Source organism: Lampetra planeri, chromosome 52, assembly GCF_965212315.1.
Source record: "Lampetra planeri chromosome 52, kcLamPlan1.2.h2, whole genome shotgun sequence".
NCBI classification, from domain to species: domain Eukaryota; kingdom Metazoa; phylum Chordata; class Hyperoartia; order Petromyzontiformes; family Petromyzontidae; genus Lampetra; species Lampetra planeri.
Window position 1 is genome coordinate 4,201,195 of NC_136158.1, and position 26,381 is coordinate 4,227,575.

The 26,381-nt window shown below is 45.7% G+C and overlaps 1 protein-coding gene across 1 annotated transcript in view; it reads left to right on the forward strand.

Annotated features, from left to right (window-relative positions):
- The window catches only part of LOC144734625 (ryanodine receptor 2-like), a 260,955-nt gene that overhangs the window by 148,575 nt on the left and 85,999 nt on the right, over positions 1-26,381 (forward strand). The window contains exons 86-90 of the mRNA XM_078616894.1: positions 12,203-12,283; positions 13,708-13,796; positions 16,990-17,118; positions 21,674-21,778; positions 25,148-25,180. Coding sequence (XP_078473020.1) covers positions 12,203-12,283; positions 13,708-13,796; positions 16,990-17,118; positions 21,674-21,778; positions 25,148-25,180 — 437 coding nt within the window. The remainder of the gene's footprint in view (positions 1-12,202; positions 12,284-13,707; positions 13,797-16,989; positions 17,119-21,673; positions 21,779-25,147; positions 25,181-26,381) is intronic.

Here is a 26,381-nt window from a genome sequence, read left to right on the forward strand (position 1 = left end):
GATTGGCCGATGGGCGACGAAATTTCTGCCGTTTAGCAAGCGGCCGTGGAAGAAAATTTTAACGCATCGCATCCGGCGTTGTACGCAGTGGTTCACCGCGGCCTGCCAGATCGCTTGCCCGTCTTCATTGGGAGCTCACTAATCGAGACAAATGTTTACGTCGGCTTCGTTGCCTCTTTAATTTTTTTTTGACGTTAGACTCGTACGTACCAAATCCGCCGTGGCATTGCCACCACCACCGCCACCTAACAACGACGCCGCCACCACCGATGTGCGTCGATATGCCCTGCTGGCTTGTATTTGGCGAATTAGATCGTCGCTAGGCGTTACCACGCCGTTTCGCCACCGGGTCGTATCGCAGTGCACACCGCAAAACGCACGCGTTACACACTCGTACACATACGCACTCATTACACACTCGTACACATAAGCACACATTATACACTCGTACACATAAGCACTCATTACACACTCCTACACATACGCATTCATTACACACTCTTACACATACGCACGCATTACACACTTCTACACATACGCACACATTATACACTCGTACACATAAGCACTCATTACACACTCCTACACATACGCACTCATTACATACTCGTACACATACGCACACATTACACACTCGTACAGATGCATACAAAACAAAGGCGAAGGTCAGCCATGTAGCCTACTTACACAGGTGGCGGGTGTTCAGCACCACGACCAGCGGCGATGTTTACACACCAGGCCAGGTACTCATTTGAGGCTGAGTCGACCTAGGGGAGGCCTAAGCCGGTTCAGATAATCGTCACCGGTGTTGGCCGTGAGCGGGAATCGAACCCGGGTCGACTGCGTTGTTAGCGAGCACCTATTAACCTCAGCACAGTGTGGCTAGTGACCACGCCCGGCCCTCACTTGCTCATGTTTACATGCCACCACATCAGGTACTCGTTTAAGGTTTGAGTAAATCTAGGTGGTGCCCAGAACAGATTCAGATAACAGTCACTGATGTCGACCGTGATTGGGAATCAAACTCAGGTGACCGAGGTTCGTAGGGTAATGCCTTTTTGACTGTCGGTTGTTGCCAATACTAGCTTTAACCATGAGGCCACCGCTGCAATTTCAACGTACAGGAAAATCCTCGTATCTGCGCTGGTTTGGGCGACCAATATCGCTGATCCTATTATCCACCGCAAATTTGAATCCTCCTATCCATGGGGTAAAAAAAAAAAAAGTGCGGATAATGCGATGATTTTCATGCGTGATTCCTCTTATCCGCAAAAAATACGAGTATTAGGAAACTTCTTTGCTGTGCATTATGGGTAAAATCATGGATAATTACCATAGGGCCGCGTATAATAGGAGTTTGCGCGGAGCCGAGAGCTGCCATTGATAATTATAGGAGCTGCGGGTAATAGGTCCACGGACACCATAAGTTCTGTATATATGATATCAACACCAACACACCTACACTTACGGCGACACGCGCATAGATACGCGAACAACAATGCATTCCGCACCAGCGTAATTGCACAAATTGCAATCACGCTTACGCCAGTGTACACACCAGCGCCCCGGGTGATGCCTTCAGTTCGCCACGTCAAGTGGTCTCTGCAAACGAGCGATCTCCACGTGGACTTGCCTAAATTAGCCCGACATTTCTCCGCGGGGCTTTCCGAAAAGCGATCTGCCAGATGTTTGCCAGCCATTCACTCATTACACACAAAGTGCTTGTCGCAAATGAACCGCGATGCCTCGTGGATGTCGTCAATGAGCATCACACCATCATCACGCGAACTCCGGTCATCCTCGCAGCAGCGGCTTTTGCCTGGCCATCGAACAAAGACGGTCACCGCATCACGCGGCGCTTTCAGATGCGCTTCCGCGGCCGTCTGGAACGCTCTTCCCTCCGATATTAGGAAGCCACTGGGAGCTTTGCACTTTTCAATCATCTAGATTGAAAACTCATTTCTTTAGAACTGCTTTTTGTGTTTAGTTTGTTGTCCTTCCCGTGCACCTCCGATTAGCAAGGCTGGCTACGTACGCTGCGAAATAATTTCAACACACGTACATCCGTTTGGGCATCAGCTAATGAAGTAAACTGCCGCAGAACTTCTCAAATCCTTCTGCTGGGTTAATTATTACTGGGAGACGCTGTCAGGTCCGGTGCTGAAAATCTGAAGGCGAATATTGTTCGAGTACGATTGAGCAGGGATATGCTCTGCCTCCGTGTGATGGTCAGCACGCTGGGCTTGCGAAAGATATACGGAGATCATCGGTCCGATCTCGCGGCACGGCAGTTAGAGCTATCGGCAAGCTGTGAGAATAGGGTTTCCCTTCGACGTGACTTTACCGAACTGAACCAAAAATAACAAAACAGGTGTTAAGATGTTAAAACACCAAACTGAAACCTTTTACTATGAATCACGTCTGCATTAACCACAATACTTGTGGTCAGAATGCAAACAAAAAACATACCCTGATAATATATGCAGTGTCTTTGAAACTGATTGGTTCACACCAGAGACAGTTTTCTTTCGAGCCTCGTCTCAAAACGGTGTTAGACCATAGGGGGAAAACCTATTCTGATATTTTGCTACTGGCAAAGGAGGTCCCATGATTTCGGCAAGCTATTTAACCACCCCCCGCCCGCCCCACTCACGCCCCCAACTTCTGCCCACCCAGCAGCATAAATGGGCACTCCATAGTTAGTCGATCGGAACATCGTGTGTGGTGAGGTCAAGTGTGGGCACCTCCAAAACGTCTGCACAAGCACCCTAAACAGAAACCCCGCTGCCCCACCCTCACCCAAATGTCGAGAATCCGTGAGGCTATCCTGCGTCTGATAGGGAAAGGCAACAACTGTTCGCATGGTTTCATTTGCTCATATAGCTGTACATACAAATGCATATGTGTATGGATGTGCAATGGTGTCCGTAAAAACCCCACGCCGCCTTTGTCAATGACGGAGGGAGCCTCCAACCGAGCCGTGTCCGTCATCCCCGCGATTGCAGGCTGCGTCTCCCATACACATCGTCATTTGTGTGCGCTTACAGTTTTAATACTTGTTTTTCTGTCTAACTGTTTCTTTTTTCTGTTCATTTTGCTGTCCCCTTTGTTTCTTCCTTCACCGTCCTCCATGCCCTTTGTGTTGTCGACACGTGTTCCGTTAGTCATTTCTCACGAACAGGGTAATTACAGCTGCTTTTTTTCGCGTCCCGATTTGTGGCAGGTTGTTATCGTACTGCGTCTTTCGTTCTTTGCACTTTGCATGGTGTCTCGCAGGGCATTAACACTCGCCTGGCCGTCCCGCTCAGAGTTACAGAATTTGATTGTCTCACTTTGGAATTCGGTTACCGGTTTTCACACGTAGTTTCGGTGGCGTACTTCCACATTTCGGCACCCGTCAAACACCTCTCAGTTTTTCTCAAGTGGAATCATCGATTTTGGGATTGTTTTTTTGTCACTCATTTTCATTTCAAATGTGACACGGGACTCTTTGAGGGCCCAGTTTGGTAGCGCCTCGCCGGTGCCCAGCAACTGTGACACTAAGCAAACTAAGCAGCTCAAGGGGGGGTAGGGGACTCCAGATTTATGAGAAAAAATTGGAGTGCACCGGATCAAATTCCGATTCAAATATCATCATTTTATCATTCTATAACGCTATTAAATTGCACCATCACAATGATCAATTCTCGTAATTAGTCGAGTCGGCAACTTATTTCACACAACCGTGACATAAGCAAGTGATGCTGCTCGTCCGTCGTATAATGTTCATAGTTACTTGATGCACGCAAAAATAGCTTGTGCTTAGGGCTCCAAATGGTTTGCGACCAACTCCGCACCTGACTGACATTATGGAATGACATCTGCGGTCTCCAATTGATCTATCTTGTCCAGAAACCAGGCGGGGCTCCCTGATGTTGCGTAGACAGTTATTAACTACGAATCCATCATGCTGTCTGACAGCCAAGTGAAAACTTTAATTTATATGTTATCTTCTTCTTGGTTCTTTCGGTAAAGTCACGCAGAAGGGAAGTAATAAAATAATAAAAATAAAACATAATAAAACAATTCTCACGACGCTTCGGCCACAACGCAAGCAGCCGTCCTCAGGTGAAAACCAGGTCTGTCAGATGCTGTCGCCTCAGGTGAAAACCAGGTCTGTCGAGGCGACAGCGTCTGACAGACCTGGTTTTCACCTGAGGACGGCTGCTTGCGTTGTGGCCGAAGCGTCGTGAAAATTGTTTTATTATGTTTTATTTTTATTATTTTATTACTTCCCTTCTGCGTGACTTTACCGAAAGAACCAAGAAGATGAATCCCTGCAGTCACGAAAGCTTTAAATCGAAATTTATATGTTATCTATTTATATAAATACCATGATCAGTGAAAAGCCCCGAGGCCATCCACACATTACACTTGAGAACCTTGTTTGATCATGGCCAGTGAGACCATCAGTGTGTTTCACTTCAGCATTGGGTTTAATCACGGTCAGCAGGTTTAGGCCTGGACTCATGCCGGAAAATCCATGCCATCTGCGCATTGCTATGACACAGAAGGCATGGATTTTCTTTTTTCCAACCAGTTACCACTCGTCTATTTGTTGGTCTGAGCCAGTAGTATCAATGCCACAATCATATGGCGGTGGTCAGTCACTTTCCAAGAAAATCACTGTTGATGTCCCACAATATGGTAATCATTTTTTTTCATCATCCGTGGAATGATGATCGGCTGAGTTTGATCTCTAGTTGAGGATGTGCTCGCAATGCTCCAACTGTCAAGTTGATTCCACCAACCACAGTACCACCCAGATGGTGTTCTCAGTTTAATTGAATTTATTTTGTTAGATCTCATAAATAAGCACGAGACAAAGATTCCCCTATAGCCTTAACAGGCTGTTGGGACAAGTGCTGTTAGTGAGCACCTACGAAAGCTGGCACGGCACACGAGGGGCTGGGTGTCCGACACCACGCCTGGCTGCCTACGTTTCCTGAGTGGCGATGTTTACTACACATCGCGCCACGTACTCATTTGAGGCTGAGTCGCATCAGGTACTCAAGACCGGTTCAGATATTCGTCACTGGTGTTGGCCGTGAGCGAGAATCGAACTCGGGTCGCCGGGTTCGTAGTGGAGCGCTCTTAACCGCCGAACCACCGCTCTCATACATAAAGCACACGCGCAGACAGACAGACACGCCAACAATTGAACAGAGAGATCTGGCACTGTACTCGGCTCGAACCAGTTTAGATCAGCATGGCCACTGCCGCAAAGAAGGGCCCTAAAGAATAATCGGCGCAAACGGGCAAGTCAGGCGAGTGTCAATGTTCCACGATTAAAGTGCACAGCATAGCGTTGTTTTGAAGCTGCACAGTGAAATTTAACAATGACTTGCCATGTCATTATCTTATTTTTATTTATTTTTATCACGAGTACGTGTTAATGGGCACCGTGTCGTGTGTTTTAATTTGCAGATTTTGTTCATTAACGTTTTTTTTTGCACTGCGTGTTCCAACTAAATCTTTGTCAGTCTGCCTTGATGATGTGGCATGGACACATTTAATTCTTGAACTTGTGAGATTCCGACCTGCGGGTGTTGAGGGCATTTTTGAGGTTAGTGATTGTCAATAAATAAAACATAATAATTTTCGCATCTCGCACACATGTCTATAGTACATTGCAGGCATAATCTACGGATTCCCAAGAATAATACATCATGTTCTTGTGTGACAATCCAAATATCGTTGACAAATTCAGTAGTCCCAATTCACAATTCTGATTCCAGTTCTCCACTGCACGGGTGGCGCTAGATTGACGTCACTTGCAAAGAATAAGTCGAAATTCATGTAGATGATGCGGTGACGCCATGTAAAACTACAACTAAACTTTTGTTTTATTTTACCAGTTCAGGCTCACTGAGCTATAAAGCTCTTTTTCGGAAGCTACCTGGCCACAAATGATAGCTCAACTAAGTGGCTTATCGCGTGGAAATTTATAGCAGCCAAATACTTTAAACGCATGTTTCTAAACGTGGAGGGAAAAACTAGAGGACCTGGAAAAAATTCCATGGAACCACGAGGAGGAGAGAGTCAGGGTTGGGATCGAACCCACGACCTCCTGCATACCAGGCGAGGCAGTTAACACCTCGCCACCGCGGCACAGCTGTGTTCTCGCTGTGTTCTGACGGACGTCACACGTAACGAACAAGTCATTGGCCCCGCCCCTGGCCCTGCTTGGCCTCGTGCCGACTCCACTCGGATGTGCCAGTGGAAAAGGGTTATTCAAGACATGCCGAACTTTTTCGATTGAAAGCTTTCGTGACTGCAGGGATTCATCTTCTTGGTTCTTTCGGTAAAGTCACGTAGAAGGGAAATAATAAAATAATAAAAATAAAACATAATAAAATAATTCTCACGACGTTTCGGCCACAACGCAAGCAGCCGTCCTCAGGTGAAGAACAGGTCTGTCGAGAAGACAGAGCCGTCCTCTGGTGAAGAACAGGTCTGTCGAGAAGACAGAGTCTGTCTCTACAGACCTGTTTTTCACCTGATGACGGCTGCTTGCGTTGTGGCCGGAACGTCGTGAGAATGATTTTATTATGGTTTATTATTTATTATTTTATTATTTCCCTTCTACGTGACTTTACCGAAAGAACCAAGAAGACATGCCGAACTGTTCTATAATGTCCAGCGGCTTTGAAGTCACGGTTGTTGGCTCGTGCAAAGGTGACAGCCCTGCATCATCAGTTCTAGCAAGAGACTCCCGTCACGCAGAATGTTGGGGGGGGGGGGGACGCCCTGCCTTCTGAGTGACGAGGTGGGACGGCAAAGGAGAAATAGTTCCCATCGCGCACACTTTTTGTGAGGCCATCCAAAGTGGCAATCCGCATGCAAGAAATGCAAGAAATTCGGCAAGCATAAAAAACAATTAACTTGAGACTCAGTGGGGTTTCCCATGGAATTTTTTTTATTAAAATGACTAATTATCAAACAGTTGTGGAATCTCAGTAGCCCCTCGTGAGGTTTCACAGAGGACCTTACTTAAGTCATTGTGATTGCATTTAAAATGGAAAATCTGGAGCCATCTTAAGTTTGCAGTCCTTATTACAAAATTAGCTTTCATGTATAGTATTACTCGAGAGAAAATGAAATAAGTAATCATGACTTTTAAATATATATTTTTTAATAATCCACTGTCTGAAAGTTTTGACTGTCCTCCAGTTTCAATGCACGTAGGACCCCACAACAAAACAATTACAATTGGCTAAAACAGCTGTTCGATCTATGGAACAATCACACGCACACACAGAGTTACGAATAAACGATTGTGACCAAAAAATTCACGCCTGTGACAAAATCACCCGGACCACGGCCGGCCTCGTGAGGTTTGTGAAGCTAAGCAGGTTTTAGCCTGGATAGCGCTTGGATCGGCGAACACCACACGCCGTAGCACGTGGTCTTCCTCTGCTGTCCCTCCGTCTTTGCCAAACCCGCACTGACCGGCGTGGTGAAGTATGGCAAACGAAATACGGCTCACAAAGGAGCGCGGGGAGGAGGCCCTCATCCAGCAGCGGATTGACAAGCGAGACTAAGCACGCACGCTGTACACCAAGATGACAGAGTTTCAATAATTTAAAAAGATGAATCCCAATCACTGGAAAAGTAAGAATCGTATTAAAACTTTTATCACGTTGGATTCAACACTTTTGTAGGTATATTGCATGACGTTTGTAAGTAAGAATAATTTCCCAAAATTGGAAATGGTATTGCTTGCCATTCATCAGTGCCCTCCTCAGCTGCAGGCCTGAAGTCTTCATATTTATAAAAAATGCAACTTGTTGTATGAATGTTGTCTGCGAGAATGTGATGACATTTTTTTAAATCAAGTCTTATCGGGGGTATTTCTTTTAGGTAAATAAACGCACCAACGTAGGCTTCTTCTCACACTGCATCGTGTTGCTTAACAACGTCGTTCTACTTGAAATGCCTTATTATTTTCTGGGTACCACATATATTCACGGCGATAGTTGATGAAACAGACCTGCTGTCAGCGCATCTTCGGCGCAGACTCTCGTCACAAATATGCAATCACTCAGAAGAAGAAAAACAACATTTGTTTTCTGATGATTACAAAAGTATGTATGGCTATCTTCTTGGTTCTTTCGGTAAAGTCACGTAGAATGGAAATAATAAAATAATAAAAAGAAAACATAATAAAATAATAAGTGAGAATTATTTTATTATGTTTTATTTATTAAGTCACGTAGAATGGAAATAATAAAATAATAAAAATAAAACATAATAAAATAATAAGTGAGAATTATTTTATTATGTTTTATTTATTAAGTCACGTAGAATGGAAATAATAAAATAATAAAAAGAAAACATAATAAAATAATAAGTGAGAATTATTTTATTATGTTTTATTTTTATTATTTTACTATTTCCATTCTGCGTGACTTTACCGAAAGAACCAAGAAGATGAATCCCTGCAGTCACGAAAGCTTTAAATCGAAATTATGTATGGCTAATATAATCGAAGGGAGGTTTTCAGGCATGGGTAATGTTATTTATAATACTTTTGCATCCGTTATCATGAGTCTACCACTGCTGCGCGTAATTGTGCGTGACGAACAAGCCTGACGAAGCAGTCCATTAAGTGAGCCTCGTGGGTGTAACATCTGATTCCAACTTGTATCACGGAACTTTTACAAATTGTGCCCCCAAATCAGTGACTCTGTACAATGTCTATGCATTGTACGAGCACCATGATTAAGCTTGTCAAGTGATTTTTTTTACTTACGAAACATTTTACTTGCAATTTGCAAAGAGGTGGTGGCAGGTTGCTTGCTAAGAGTAATTGTAGTCGGAATTAATAAACAATAAAGCTTTAATTAGTTTTCAACTTAAACGGCTAGCCTGTGTATGACAAGATACATGCAAATGCAATATCTGGTTAGCGTTGTTGAGTAATGCATTGCTTCCATTACAGGTAATGATAATCAGATTTCCAAAGGCAGGTACCAAGTGATCCCGAATAATAACCATTAATTAGAATGTGCTTAACACCAAATAATCATTCAGCGTTGTTGTGGTGAATTTGTATAATAAAATAAATAACACCTTCCCACATTTGTCCCTCCATAAACCAAAACAAATATATACGTAATAAAAAAAATGTTCACACATCCCATCAGCCACATGGCCTTCGGGGAGTGCATCTAATCAGCAGCATTGGTTCAGTACAGCGAACTATTGACCGGATTGTGGCATTCATTGTTTCACCATTCTAGATTTGAAGATTTGGTTCTTTCGGTAAAGTTACGTAGGTGAAAAATAAAATAAAATAAAAATAAGAGAAAAAAAATGTAAATTAAATCACGACGTTTCGATTGCAACACAAGCAATCATCATCAAGTGTGATGATTGCTTGTGTTGCAATCGTCATCAGGTGTGACGATTACTTGTGTTGCAATCGAAACGTCGTGATTTAATTAACTTTTTATTTTTTTTAATTCTTTTTTATTTCTCTTTTTATCTCTTATTTTTATTTTATTGTTTACCTACGTGACTTTACCGAAAGAACCAAAGAGTATTCATTGTTTCATCACCTTTCAGCCTTGCCGGTGAACTGCCAGGCAGCTGAATGGAGAAACCGGCCCATAGTCTCCTAGTATTTGAACCAATGCTCTAAATTAGAATGTACTGTTTGAATACCGTTCACAATTAATTACCCATTCATTTTTTTTTCTAATTACAAATACAATTAAAATTATGGGAAATGCTCGTATCGGCAGCCAGGGTAAATGTTGGGACAGGAGCGACCAATGCATAACGCAGATCACAAAAATAGGCCTGCAGTCATAAAATAGCTCTGTTGAGTCCGATGTTAAAACAGCCTTTAACGTGCGCTAATTTTAAGAACTTAATAAAAAAGCAATCGAGCAAACCGTGTATATTTTTTTTAAGTAGCAACGCACGATTGCATTACGGAGAAACATAATGTGTCAATAAATTAGCAATCGAACACCGATTCAGTTTCTTATTAACTTGCCCTCTCATTCACGGGAGAGCAGAAAAGGGGTGATTGATAGAAGGTGATAATCGACCCGCAAGACACCGGTATTGGGTTCAATACCCGGTCCAAAGCAGGGCCGATACCTTTGGCAATTCACTTCCTTCATGCCTGCAGATGGCATGCAGTGGGGTAAAGTTATGGGTACTCATCTACATCTTAAAACAATTCAGGACTATTTGAAGGCTATCGTACATTTACGTGTAGGAGTCTATGTTAGTTACTATTCAATTAAAATCGAGATTGCATTGTGTTAAGATAAATATGCAATATGTATTAGTACTTAACAGCTGACATTCCGTATATGTATGCATGCTTGTAGTGGGAATGTTGCAAGTATATCACTTGAAAAATATTTACAGGTTTCATATAAAGTTATACATTTAACATTCTGTGATCCAAACTTATTTATAATTATAGTTTAATAAAAAAAAAAAACCTACTATCTGTATGCATTTTTTAAAAAGGTACTGTACTCTTATTTTTAATATTTACCGAGCTAAACAATACACGTGTGGGTCTGGAGAATATGATGTGGTTTATGATCAATACAGCTAATGTAATCTCATGCATTCAAATGCCTCGTGCGATAGTGTAGCAGGTAGGAGGTCAGCCCTTCTTCACTCATTGCGTGCTCAGGATATATTTCCAACGAAGCGCCTACCGCTGTGTACGCTTCTGCGTAAAACTAACGTGAAATGTTACGTTTGCAGGAGCTCACGAACCTGGGATGATGTTTTTAAAAAAAAAACCCCCACCAAAGAGCTCGTCAATCCATCTCTAGCTTTGCCCCGTCTCCACCCAGTCCAGGCAACCCCAGAGCTTTCGCATGATCATCAACGGATGCAAGCAACGCGATGCATGCTGTGGCCGTGCTTGGGAGAGTGTCACTCCTTCCATCCATCCTCGTAATCCCTTTTGCACACATCCGCTACTGCACTTGGATGGATTTCACTAACTGGCGACATGCACGCGATCGTGTCTTGAAACCCTCCCACCGCCGCGGCAACAACAAACGACATACGGTGAAATGTCATCCATTCCCAAGAAATCTGTTTCCTACGTGAATCTTGAATTTTATATATATTTTTTTGTTATCCGCCGTCCTTTAGTGCACGTTAATTTCGCAAAAATATAGTAGGAAAATGTCAGAATGGGAAAACATGTAAATTTTAACCCTGTGAGTGGTTTGAGGGGTACCTATGACAATTTTTCGCATGCAATGACGTTAGCCGTGTGTTCCCACGTGCCGCGTTTGGAGCGCATTAGCCCAGCCAAACCAGATATCTCATTTGTCGGTACCACCTGAGGGTAGCATAGCTCTAGCGGTTCCAATTTCTTTATGAGGCCATCAACAGTAAACAGAGAAGTGGCGTTATCAAATAGTTCGTGCTTCGTGGCCATGTAAATAAAGACATCGGTACGACCAATCAAGTTTTGCTACCTTACGTGGTACCAAATTATTCTCTGGCCCATGGACGACGATTAGAACGCTAAGTAAACAAACCCGCATCTTCTCCAAGACGCAAATAAATAAACAGATTTCTCATCCGGTTTCGCGACGATGCTCCCTCGCAAACGACGCTGGATGGGATGACATTTCGCTCGCATGTTTGAAACATTTTCTAGAAATATTTCGGGAGAGAAGCATTCGTTCGTGACCGGGTGGCCCATTTCCACCTCCGCTTGTGTGCGGCCCCAAGCTCCGCCTATGGCCACAACGGCCGATGTTTAAGGTCGCGACGGTGGCATGGGACCGGGACCCGGTGCCCGCAATCTGGCATTAGTCCTCGGGGGCATGAAGCGCCCGCCATCTCCCACCGTTGCATTTGCGTTGCAACTAAAGTTGTGCACCCTCTTAAAAGTAAAAATAAAGAGAGGGATTTGCCCACTCTTGTTCCGTATTTCTTGGACAATGTCTAAATAAGGTGCTTTCGCGAGACAACAAGAGGCAGAGCGAGAAAATAAACACCTCGGAAAGGTGAAACGGTCACGGACAATCGCTAGCATCATGCTTCTCCATAACTCTCCACATTTTAGTGAACCCCAATGTGTTGAATGATGACAATGCGCGTAATAATTCTGCACACTATTTTTCGCTGCTGCTGTCCTTTACCGTGATGCTGGTGTCAACAGGTGACAAGGTCATGCAGGATGACAGCTTCACCTGTGACCTCTTCCGGTTTCTACAACTTCTGTGCGAGGGTCACAACTCTGGTAATGCTTCGCTGTGACAGTGCCGCCCCTTTACGAAGTGCTGCTCCTTTCGAAGTGCCGCCCATTACCAAGTGCCGTTCCTTACCAAGTGCCGTTCCTTACCAAGTGCCGTTCCTTACCAAGTGCCGTTCCTTACCAAGTGCCATTCTTACCAAGTGCCGTTCCTTACCAAGTGCCGTTCCTTACCAAGTGCCGCCCCTTACCAAGTGCCGTTCCTTACCAAGTGCCGCCCCTTACCAAGTGCCGTTCCTTACCAAGTGCCGTTCCTTACCAAGTGTCGCTCCTTACCAAGTGCCGCCCCTTACCAAGTGCCGTTCCTTACCAAGTGCCGTTCCTTACCAAGTGCCGCCCCTCACCAAGTGCCGTTCCTTACCAAGTGTCGCTCCTTACCAAGTGCCGCCCCTTACCAAGTGCCGTTCCTTACCAAGTGTCGCTCCTTACCAAGTGCCGCCCCTCACCAAGTGCCATTCCTTACCAAGTGCCGTTCCTTACCAAGTGCCGCCCCTTACCAAGTGCCGTTCCTTACCAAGTGTCGCTCCTTACCAAGTGCCGCCCCTTACCAAGTGCCGACCCCTCACCAAGTGCCGTTCCTTACCAAGTGCCGCCCCTTACCAAGTGCCGTTCCTTACCAAGTGTCGCTCCTTACCAAGTGCCGCCCCTTACCAAGTGCCGTTCCTTACCAAGTGTCGCTCCTTACCAAGTGCCGCCCCTCACCAAGTGCCGTTCCTTACCAAGTGCCGCCCCTTACCAAGTGCCGTTCCTTACCAAGTGTCGCTCCTTACCAAGTGCCGCCCCTTACCAAGTGCCGTTCCTTACCAAGTGCCGTTCCTTACCAAGTGCCGCCCCTTACCAAGTGCGCCCCTTACCAAGTGGTTTGGTTTCACGACAAATATATTTTGTTCACATGAGCCTCGTGGCTCGCCGGTCGAGCGAGCGGTCCGCAGTCGGAAAGGTCGTGAGTTTAACACGTAGGCTTTCGCGACCAATATTATTCCTAATAAAGTTTTTGGGTTAGATCGTGAGTTCAAATCCCGTTTGGGGGGTTCCCTCGGCCCATCATCCCTCTGGGGTCGATAAAAAGGAATGCCACTTTGCCGGGGAAGTGAACAGTGATTGTTGTATGGATAGACTCGCCCCTGCCATTGTAATGTGGAATTTCTACCATTCGCTCAGGGCTGCAAATGGGATGATGAGCACCACCCCCATGCTCATTTGAGCAAGAAATCACTTTAACTTTTATTGATATCCACGAGGGGTGGCACGTTTCAACCCCCTGACAATTTAGTGAAGACCGATTCAGACATCTCTCACATGCACGTTGTGCTTCCTTCGCACCGTACGTAGCCAACCGTGCCAATCAAAGTTACCGATGTCAAACGCCTTCGGGAGCGTTGAATATTCCGACCTGTCGACGCACCACACAGACTTCCAGGACTACCTGCGGACCCAAGTCGGCAACAACACAACGGTCAACATTGTCATCGCCACTGTGGACTACCTGCTGAGGCTGCAGGTAAGCCCGTCGCGATTGGTTGGGTGCACCGTCTTTGCCCCGATACGTACAACCGCAAACTCTCCGCATTGCGAGGATGATCCGGAAAGTAGGATTTGCACCCCCCCGAATCTTGGGGTAATTTTTAAAAACAGTCCTTGTTTTATAATCGGGGAGAATACAATTTCTTTCAGAGAGTTATCGTCCAGGAGATGATTATGAACGTGCCGATTTAAACCGGGGAGCGGTGTCTCCGGGAGGACGATTTGCGTACAGCTGGTGGAGTCTCCTGTCCTCGTGGTGGTGATGTATTGCCCATAGAGAACCGTCTTCCCGAGGATAATTTCGAGCAACTACAACTCAAACACGTCGTGCAAGGAGAACAAGTTTAGTTTTCCACATAATACGATGCACCCCCAACTTACGCTCTAAAATGAAGGAGGCGATGGGGGAGAGGACGGGGGGGGGGGGGGGGATGGTGTGCGTCATATAACCATGAGAATATGGTCGTTCTACGCTCGGTGGAACTGTTGATCAGGAAGGCAAAGCCACTTCGTTGAGCTATCATTTGTGATAGCCAGGTCACTTACTGAAGACGAAGAAGAAGCTAATAAGCTAAGTGGTCTTTACCTGGTAAAAGAAACAAAAATCCATCAATCTGGCTCAGGGCCAAGTAGGCCTAGGGCGGGCGTGCACCCGCGATGTCAGCGGCACGGCTCGGGTTATGCAATGGAAAAAAAACAGCAACACGGCTTCTCAGGACACACCTCGCCCCCTGGCTGGCTTGGGTATACAGTGTGAAGCACGTGTTAGTGACGAGGGTTGTACATTCTGCAGCGGCACATATATACGCTGGTGCTAAACTGCTGCACGGCAATGTGCGGGTTTTGGCGGCTGTGTAGGTCGTGATGGCGGTGCGCGCGTTGTTGCTTAGCTTCATCGGCGTCCGTCAAGGTGTACGCGGAGTGCGCGAGCTACGTTGAGGGCGAGCCAGAGTGTCAGCCCAAAAGGGCATCTGTGTAATAACCGTGGCAAATGACATTACAGGGTCGCCTAATGACACCTGTGGAGGTTGACATTACCGATCTGACATTGAGTGGACTTAATTGGTTTTTTCCCACATTTTGTTATCAATCGTAACACAGTAGCGCTACGCACAAATGCCATCGCGGCCGCCAGATGTTTTCAGTTTGTACGGTTGGGTGAGCGTGGCAGACGGTGCAGTAATCCCCCCAGATGAAGGCGCATTTTGTGGACGCGCAGTCCCCGCGCACTCTGAAGATGTGTGTGCAATCATCGGTATAATCACAGCGTGACTTTGTTTTTGTTGACTTGTAATCCACGTTTGGTTGTAATAATTTGCCCCCCTCTTCTTGACGAGGGAGACATTCGTAAATATTTTAAAAAGCCACGGTGTCAAGACACGCTGAGAATAACAAACTGGGTGTTCTCCATTGACGCTGGTGACGCTGATGGTGCAATTCAAGCTCGTGCATTTGTCTCAGGATGTGGATAATTGCCTTCAAAATGCCATCCCATATTTATGATTGGGATGACTATTTGAAACGGTCACTCTGAGGTTGCTCAATTTGTGGAACTTTCCCGGTCCTGACTTAAAGCTTTCGTGACTGCAGGAATTGATATTCTTTGGGTCTTTCGGTAAAGTCACGTAGGTAGAAAAAAAAAAAATAACAATCAAATCATAAAAATAAAAATTAAAACAAAGAGAATAAAAATTAAGAAAAATATCACGACGTTTCGATCGCAACACAAGCAATCGTCTCCTGATGTATATACGTGACTTATCATGTGGAAATGTATAGCAGTCAAATACTCAAAGCACACGTTGATTCTAAAAGCGGAGGCAAAAACCGGAGGACCTGAATAAAAATCCACGCCACCACGAGGAGAGAGCGACACGCACACTCCAAATATACAGCAGGCATCAGGGTTGCGATTGAGCCACACGACCTCCTGTATACCAGGCGAGGTAGTTAACATCTCCTAGCCACCGTGGCGAGATGTTAATGTGTTGCCAGCTGCACGAATGAAATGCGTGCAGGAGCAGCGCGTGTACCTTGATGCAGCCATGGTCCAAATAGTAAAATAATAATCACATGTAAATGAATGTAGATGGTGAAGGTTCAGAAATTTAAAAAAAACCCACGATCGTTTGAACAAAAATCAGAAACGATTATGTCTACTTCTTGGAACTGTTAATTTTGGGGGGAAAAAAACCCTCGCAATATTGCTATCCAATTTCCTCTTTGGTGACGTTAACATTGTCGTTGAGAACAGCGGGAAATGGGAACAATAGCAACAAAACAAGCCAGCACGACCACTCGTCACTGCTCAGTGCGTGGTGTATTTTTCGCGTTATGTCGGTCTGCGTTGACCCGGACACGGACTTGAACCCTGCCAGTTTATATCCACGGACTGCCAATTGTACCCGCAGAGCGACCACAAAGAACAGCTTTTAAAGCGTATAACAGTGGCCGGATGTTCCTGTGGGTTATAGCACTAACATCACGATCGCAAAGGTCACGGGTTCACTTCCCGGCCAGGGGGTCGATGCAATCCAACGTCTGTGCGGGCAATCTGAAATGAGGGTCGGTTTGTGGGAGGTCATCCAGCGGTTGTCCTGTGAAGAGCCTGGCTATTGCCATGGGATTTTTAAATGTCCACCACTGGCTCAGGGCTGACTTTCTGTGGCTGCATGGCGCTGTGGCTGCAGCAATGAATACACCAACAGGAGGCTTGGATGTTATCATCCTGGTCCGTATTAACTCAGAATATCGCCCTTCCAGTGTCAATAAAATGAGTACCCTTTTCAGCGGAGAGTCAAGTAGATGTCCTCGCCTTCGGAGAGACTCGTCACTGCCATGGAAGTGTGGAATATCTTACCCCCTGGCTCAGCACTGGAGTTGCCTACGTACGGTGCGAAAGAAGTTCAACATACATGAATGCAATGGAGATGCCTACCAAAAGAATGTTGAATCTACGAGTACATCCTCACCGAAATAATACAAGTTTAATTCGAAATCTAAAGATTATTAATCGCATCGATCGAAATGATTCTTCCACTGCTTGCATAGTGAGTGGAAGAATCTACTCTTTTTTTCCTCCCCATGTTAAATATGACACACGCGTCATATCTGACATTTCCTCCGCTGAGTCCTCTCCCCTCTCCCTGCCCATGTCATTGTCTCCGCAGGAATCCATCAGCGACTTCTATTGGTACTACTCGGGCAAAGATATCATCGACGATCACGGACGCAGAAACTTCTCCAAGGCGATGGCGGTGGCCAAGCAAGTGTTCAACTCCATCACTGAGTACATCCAGGTGAGCTGCCCTCTCAGCGGTGAAACTTTCACCGAGAGATAATGGTTACACAGAACACACGGCGATGCACTCGTTTACGGTGAGTTCGAGCATAGGGGAGGCCCAGGACCGGTTCAGATAGCTCACTAATTAAGCTAAGCAATGTTTTTTTTTTTTTACAATGTAAGACCCACTGAGTTGTATAGAGCTCTTTTTTTCAGAAGCGACCTGGCCACAAATGATAGCTCAACGAAGTGGCTTATCACGTGGAGAGCTCCAAATATACATATATCTATATATATAGAAGGGAAATTTGTGATTATGTGTGTCTGTTCAAAATGTTTAGCATACTTCCTGACATGCAACAAACTTTAAATTTGCCATGTGGGTACTTTCCAGACTGTACACCATGCAAACATTATAAAATAGACTTTTGTATTTTTTTGGGGGGAGGGGGGCGCATTAATGCTTATATTTTGCACGGCAAGTGAGCTGTGACGTCACATCTGTCATGTGACCTGTGTGCGGAAGCGTAACGGAGTGTGCCTGCTGATCGCGGGTAGAGTGAAATAGAAATGTGTTGCAGGTCTAAGGCGTTCTTTGCGCAGCATTGCTTTATTATTTCAGTCGTTTACTGCCGTACGCACCCTGAAAATTGTGGAATTGTCCACCGCTTGCTTAAGTGAGCATTTCAGTAGTGCTCGTTGGCAGAGCGGGGGTGACACTGTGACTTTGAGCCATTATCCTCTGGGCTCAGTGCCGCCACGATCCCGCTACACTTTCAGAAGCTGCTTTAATCTCGATTGGGGGCACTGGGGTTTGCAACCAAGTGCTCTCGCCAATGCTGGCTCAGTTATTCCTGACACGGGCCACGTTCCCATTTCAGATTTGAACAAGTCAGCACTTTTTTTTTCCGCCTGAATCTCCCCCCCCCTCCACCTCCCCCCCCCCAGCAAGGGGTTCGAGTAAATGAACTGTTTTTCCCATTTACAGACACTCACACCTCTCCTTACGCGCTTGAACCAGCCCTGAACATTCGCGACTGCAGTTCGGAGTAATCAATCACGCACACACACACAGGCTCCTAAAAAGTAGTGTAGGGATTCATCTTCTTGGTTCTTTCGGTAAAGTCACGTAGAAGGGAAGTAATAAAATAAAAAAAATAAAACATAATAAAATAAAATAATTCTCACGACGTTTCGGCTACAAGCCGTCTACGGCTGCTTGCGTTGTAGCCGAAACGTCGTGAGAATTATTTTATTTTATTATGTTTTATTTTTATTATTTTATTACTTCCCTTCGACGTGACTTTACCGAAAGAACCAAGAAGATGAATCCCTGCAGTCACGAAAGCTTTAAATCGAAAAGTAGTGTAGGGAGTTTATGATTCATGTAATGAAGATGGTTGCTGCTGTTGCTAAACTTGAATGCATTGGGCTCTAGAATATTCTATGCGCATTTATTTGTATATATATTTAGAACCATTAAACATATACCGATTAAAAAAAAATGTGATTTGAAATCTATTCGTCATAGTAATGGATCTGTTTTGCACAGACAAGGGCTGGTTTTGTTGGTATACGTTAAGGATATATATTTAAAACAAATTGTCTCAGACTATACATTTGCGTATTTACCAACAATAATAATGATGATGATTATGATACACAGCCATTTTCAATCCACTGCTTTTATGAATCCACCCTCGCTTGTATGAAGGACATTCGCTTGAGAGTGAATTTCAGGTGGTGCTTACCCAGTTGATTCCAAAGCCATTGAATTATGGGCGGCAATTAATTTCAGTTTTCAAACCATTTACACCACGCAACATTATCTAAATATTCGACAGGAAAAAGAAAATCATTCCCGCCAGGCATGAGACACGTTGTCTGCTTGTCCGTTTTGTTAACTCTTCGACGGTTCATCTTCTTGGTTCTTTCGGTAAAGTCACGTAGAAGGGAAATAATAAATTAATAAAAATAAAACATAATAAAATAATTCTCACGACGTTTCGGCCACAACGCAAGACAGCGTCAGACGCTGTCTTTCCGACAGACCTGTTCTTCACCTGAGGACGGCTGCTTGCGTTGTGGCCAAAACGTCGTGAGAATAATTTTATTATTTATTATTTTATTATTTCCCTTCTACGTGACTTTACCGAAAGAATCAAGAAGATGAATTCCTGCAGTCACGAAAGCTTTAAATCTTCGACGGTTATTTAATGCAGCTGTGCAACCTTCGTATCCGCGCCCACATCGTCCACATGCTTTGTTATCCGCATCTTTTGTTGTTGTGATACATCCGCAGAAGTCCCTTTTCATCGATATTTATTTATCGATTAGCACCCCTCATCTGCGACCATTCCACGGATAAGAGGAGTCGCTCAAGAAGTGGCGGGTGGCAAGGCTCCTATGCTCCATGGTTTCCCATGCATATGTTAGGAGTGTTTATTCCGGTTAATAGGATCCGTGAACATCACCCCCCAGATGAACGTGGATGAGAGAAGCTCCCCCCCGTTGTGCAATACATTTTTGCTGCAGTGTATAATTTGATCTTTTCTCTGATGTGCATTTCTATCATGTAATATGCAATTATTAATAATAATTCAAAAATTTATACCATCCATTTATAGATACCTGCCTGACATAATAAGGAGAAAGTATAGAGAAATCAACATTTTAATTGAAAGGCCTCTACTCATCTCCGAACCAATCTGCATCCATACAACGATATGGGGAACCGTAACTTTCTCAACGTTCAATCGCCCCGTTGAGAAGCCAGCAAGCAGGCTGGGTAGACATCGGTGGGACACCCTTGAACAGACAATCACTATGCGTATGTACGCTTCTGTGCTGGGAGTGGTGGTGTAGCGGTTAGCGCGACGCTGCGCTACGAACCTGGCGACCCAGGTTCGATTCCCGCTCATGGCAAACACCCGTGACGATTATCTGAACCGGTCCTGGGCCTCTCCTAGGTCGACTCAGCCTCAAATGAGTACCTGGTGCGATGTGTAAACATCGCCACTGGGGAGACAAAGGCGGCCGGGCGTGGTGTTGGCCACCCACCCCCTCGTGTGCCGTGTGGGCCTTTATAGGTGCTCGCTAACAGCACTTGCCCCAACAGTCTGTTAAGGCTACACGGGGGATCTTTGACTTTTGTGGCTTTAGAAGGAAGAACGCAACAACGGTGTTCCTGCTAAATCGTCGCGCGCAAACAGTGTGCTCCGACGTGTCCGTTCGGAGTTGTGCGCACTTGCTCGAGTGAGTTAATCTGGCAATGAGTTGTTGACGGTCGGTAATGGGGCTGGGTTGTAGGCCTGGAATGAGACCGTTTGACAAGACCAAAAATGTATTGAGACACTTGAAACGCAATGGCCCACTTAATTTGTGGGTTTGGTATGTTTTTTTCCCCCCTCTTACCCTGTTCCATATTCCCGCATTTTCTCTCCCGTCTCTAATCCCTCCCCTGGACTCCGTTATCCAATTATTTCCGCCCTTTAACATCGTCCTTCTCTCTTTTCCCAGATTCATTCTCGTTTATTCCCTTCCCATTCAATCATTCTCTCAGTACCCCCTCCATCCTGCTCCTCACCCTCCATGGCGTCTCGCTTTATCGCTGTCCATCTCCCTCTGTCTGTCTCCCTCACGCTGTATTTATCTTTCGATTTGTCTTCATGCCTCACTCGTAAAGTGTGCTTGGGCAGGATGCGGTTATTACTGGCTGCTTGCGTGTCTGTAGGGGTCAGTATATGTCTGCCGTCTCACTATTTCTCTATCAGTTTGTGTGCCTCTTACCCCGTCTATGTGTCTGTTACTCGCTATCCATTGTATTTGTGTCTCCCAAAGGGGCGCCACGGTGGCAAGATGTTAACTACCTCGCCTCGTATACAGGAGGTCGTGGGTTTGATCCCAACCCTGACACCCGTATATTTGGAGTTTGCATGTTTTCCCCCATGGTTGCGTGCATTTTGCTGCAGGAACCCTCTGGTTTTTCCATCCACATTTAGAAATACACTCCTAGAGTATTTGGCTGATAGATATCTCCGCGTGATAAGCCACTATAATTTGTGGCCAGGTCGATTTTTTAAAAAGAGCTATGTAGCTCAGCGGGCCTTACCTGTTAAAATGATAATAGTTTATTTTTATAATTTCAATTTCCTACGTCCACCGAGGAGATGGAGCGATGAAATCGGCTCGTGTGTGTGGTTGCTAAGTGGATGAGTAACATCGCAGGATCGTGCGAGGCGTTGGCGATTTTGCGTGAGGCCTTCATCTGGCGGTGAATTGACCATGTATGTTGAACTTCTTAGCCAACCATACTAATCGGAGGTGCCTCGGGAAGGACAACAAACTAAACACAAGAAGCAGTTCTCAAGGAATGAGTTTTAAATCTAGGTTTGAAAGTGCATAGCTCCAGTGGCTTCCTGATGTCAGAAGGAAGAGCGTTCCAGACGGTCGCAGAAGCGCATCTGAAAGTGCGCGATGCACCATGGCTGGTGGTGACGGTGTGTTCCTTTAGTCTGTCCGTCCGTGTGTCTCTTTGTCTGTCTCTGCCTCTTCCCATTCTCCTCCCGCAGGGTCCGTGCACGGGAAACCAGAAGAGCCTCGCTCACAGCAGGCTTTGGGATGCCGTCGTGGGCTTCCTGCACATCTTCGCCCACATGCAGATGAAGCTGGCGCAGGTAGCTAGAACCATTCGCACTGCATACAAAAAGAGTCACGTGTAAAAAAAAAAAGTACTGGTAAAGATTCAGCCCTGCAATTGCTTGCTCACGCCACTGTTGGCGGATGGGCCTCCCATTAGAGGGAGGTCTGCCAGAGCACGTCTGTGTAGGGTAGCTTTTGGCCTACTCTTCCACGCTGCCCAGATGTCTTGGAATCGGGGGGAGCACCCGAACTTGGCCTTAATTCACCGCGCGTGACCTGCCGCCCGAATAACCGTGGTGTCACCCGTTTATATTGCCCGGGATACAATAATAGTCCACAGTAGCCATCCATGTAAGCGTGCTTGCGTTAAGAGTGCATTCAATAACTCGAAAGGCATTCATATTTCACGTATAAAAAAAAGCAACATTAATGAAAGAAAACGTCTTGCTCCCTTGAAATTTGATTAATTCCCTGTTCTCGTAGCGTGGTAGAGTATCCAAACGCGTGACATCTCGCAGTCGGCGCTATGCATGTATGTTCATGGAAGCAATGATTCTCATAGCGCGGTAGAGTATCCCAAATGCGGGACAGCTGCTGATGGCCCCGGCTCGTCGAGGGAAAGTGCTTGCGCGATTTCCCACGATCCGTGATGCGGTCGTCCGCAACCCCCCCCACCCCCCACCCGGTGCACATTGGAGTCTCGAGTCTAAAGATTGAGCACATCCCACACCCCCCCCTCTCCCCACCGGGTCTGCCGGCCGGAGGAGGTGGGGAGTGGGGCGTCAATCCGCTCACGACCCTGCGAAAAGTTGGCACCAGGAGGGGGAGAGAGCTGCTTTTGGGACTGTTAGCAGCAGCTGTAACGTGCAAACAGTTGTTATTGTTGTTCTAGAGCCAACATAATAACGGCCCACGTGATTGATCCATGCATTGCCCTCCGCTAATTACTGTTGGCGGAGCTGAGACAGGAGTTGAAATCCCACGTGTAGATGGTGACGGCCAGCGGCTACGGAACACTCGTTGTTGACTTCCCAATAAAGTTCTAATTGGGCCACCATTTAGATTTATTTATATACAAAAAAAATCCTCATGTTTATCCCCATTGTGATGGGACGACGTATCCGTTCGGGTTTCTCGCAGAGCGCTGCATCCCTTCGTGTCAGAGAGTGGTTCATGGAAGCAGATGTTGCAGAACTTCTTCCGAACTTCATTTAATTGACCTCAAGTCCACGTGCTAGAGGGCAGCACTTTTCAACCCCCACTCCGCCACCGAGAGAAATGTTCGACATGCCACTGGGCTGGGACCATCATCAGCTCGCCGCACTTGAGAACCCAGTTGAATTTCGTTGAATCACGGGGCTCCTGTCAGGATTCAAACTCAGGATCTCGAGCAGTGTGGTAATATTATTATCGAACCCCGGGCTAAGTTGCCTCCTTGACCAGTATGTAATTCGCGGAAGCTTCCAATTGCTAGTTGAGCGCTGTGCCCCCCCAGGAAAAGCCCAACCAGATATTTCAGATATTTCAACCCATCTTCCCGTATTTTTATATGCGGGATGGCCATACTTTCCCAATTCAGATTCACCAAGCTCCGGCACATTGCTCGCACTAGTCCTGGCTTCCTTTCCCCGGTTGCCTGTGCCATCCCGTACCTCTGCGCGAAAAGCTGCGCGCGTTACAAAGTCTACGGATTTTTTTGTTTGAGATGCAATTTGCACGCGTGACGCAGCTGCGTATAAAAAATAGAACAATTTTGTTACTATTTTTATGATTTGGGACTACAGAAAAAAAACGAGTGCCACTTTGTAGGAAGTGAACAGCTGTTGTTCCGTGGAGAGACAGACACACCGTCATGGGAATGTGGAATTTCTGCTCCTGACTCAGAGCTATCAGAGGGCTATGCAATGCTCATTTGATCATAGATTTTATTTTTTCAAGGCAGAAACGTTCAGTAATTTATGCTCATGCGTCATTAAAACTGCTATGTTCAAGATTTTAATGAGGTTGTGTTTGAAGATGTGCATATTTCAGTACCCTAAAAGCAGCGTTATTTGATAAAAGGGCTCTTGCTGAATTTGATCTGCTTCGATATGGTCTATTTTTGCTGACTTATTTATGGAAATGAATGAACATGTGGTGATTTTACAAGGCAACTGAACCGATCACTCGTCATCAAGATACTGGCCGTGGACATTTATGAATGACCTATGACATCCATAGTCATTGTCGACAATCATCCATTCGTCATCATTGTGAATGAACACGGAGACACCGATCTGTGAGTGTTTCAATCTGTCTAATGGGTAGCATCTTGATCTTATATGCCTTTCCTCTAAGGCAGTGGTTCTTAACCTGGGGGGATGTAGGGTGCAAGACATGGCCAGATTTGTTTAAAAGGTAAATCATTGAAACACAAAGTAAGGAAGGGCACGTAAGTACAACTACTTTGTTTCATCAAACCTATGTATTACATTTTAAGCATTTTAACGATTGAGAATGAAAGGGGTGTAAGGCTGCAGTAAAGGTTAAGAACCACTGCTCTAAGGCATATTTCATATACATACATACGGTGTATTCCATGTATCCCAATATAGGTCACTGTTTCAGCAAAAACAATTAGATTTACACGTCGGCTCTTGCCTATTACATCCAAGCAAACATTTTGGCAATCAAGAAAGCAACTATGGTTTGCTGATGAGCTCCAAAATCACAAATCTGTCAAAAGTTATGAAACTTCTTTAAATGTGACAAAAAGTTTGTCGACATTTTAAAAGAATTAATATAAATATAAATTTGCTACGTATGTGCAAAGTGCATATATGCAGCACTCCATTCTCTGCCTCCACGCACAAAAAGCAATGTTTAATTCATAAGCCTATTAGCTATCCAGACCAATATTTTCAATCAGCATTTGTTCATAATATTAGTCTGAAAATCCAATAAATAGGCTGACGGACTAAACAAATATATTTAGCACGTGTGTGGAGACAGCAGGGTGTTCTGCTCATAATTGCATTGTTTAACCCATCCTGGTTGACGGAAACGCGCAATGCGATTGCGCGTTCGAAAAATGTAAGCGGCGTTCGGTGGAGGTCAGCGAACGCAAAATAAAGCCCTCCGATCGGCCCCCACAAATCTCTTGATTTGCTCGCCACGCAAACGGCTAACGTGGCGACGCTGCCGCACCCGTGGCGGCGGCGACCTTTGCACTCCGAAAACAACTCCACCCTCCGGCTCCAGCCTTGCCTTGAAAATGCCTCGCAGTGTTCGGTGGGATGTCGCTGCTGTAGCGCGGTGTGCGCATGACAATGTCTCAGGGCTTTTTTTGTGTCGCTTTTTTCTCTCTTTCGTTTTTCTTTTCTTTTCTCCACCTTTCTGTGTTTGGTTCTTTCTCTCTGTGCCAGATTCACGACATTCGGACGGGCTTTCGTATTCATGTAAGGGATACATGCTTGCCCGTTCCGCCCGCCTGTCCGCCCGCCCGCCCGCCTGCCTGCCTGTCTGCCTGCCGCTTCTTCCCTCCCCTTACCCTTGACCCGCCTTAATGGAGAGGGTCCCCCCCCTTACCTGACCCCGGCACCCCAATCGCACTCTGACGTCAGGAGTCTCTGAAGCGTGCGTCATAAATATCAGACGAGTGTTCCCAGAGAGGGCTATTTTAGCCATTTGAATCCTAGAAAGCTTTTTTTTTTGTTCGCTTCGGATGCTTGGACGAATCGTTATTTAATACAGTTTATTTTTGTTACTGCTTGGGAGAAAGGAAATAATGGGAGTTCCTGGGAGGGGCCAAAAACAAATCAATAAAATCCCGTGCAAATGATAACCGAGGCTCGGCAAGCTTGTGGAAAACACCACACTCTCTGAGTGATACCATCCCACCCATACGTACCATCACGAAACCCACACTCATGCGCCATAGGCCTACACTGCCAACTGAAGTCCGCTCGGCCTTGATGATCGGTGCTTTTAAGGCCGGACAAAGATCATTTATTTTCTCTTCCGTTTAGTTAATTTTTTTGTTAAAATGTTTGTATGTGCCATTCCGCGCTACCGTATCAGCTTTTTTGCTGAATACGGTGCATTAAATTTTTTGGATAGATTGATCTAATGATTGAAAGGGTTAAAACATCTAAAATAAGGTACATTCCAAGCAACGGCCCTTGTTCACTGGAGAGATATAATCTCTCACATGTTGTATTTTTCTGATTTATCTGAAAATCAGGTACACACACCCAACGTGCATTCAGGCCATTGACAACCCATTGCATTCGAGTTCAACTTCAGCGCTGCGATACGTATCTTCTGTTAACCGTTGAGAGTTGACCAACATTTATGCTCATTGGCTGATGCATCAGAACATCGCACGGCAGGTGCAGCCCCCCCCCACCGCCCACACACCCCACCGTCCCTCCTGTCCACCCCGTGCGACTGTGACTATCAGCCAAAAACCACGGAACGCGTCATTCAGCAATGCACGCGCTCCGCTCGTTCACCAGCAGCGGCGTCTCGGACATTCACAATATCGTCGCTACCACAGCCCCCGACTTGCCTCAGCAGCAGCATCGACGTCCAACGTAGAACGTCGTCAATCATCCGCGCCACGACTCCTCTTGGCCATTCTAAATTACGAACCCGATT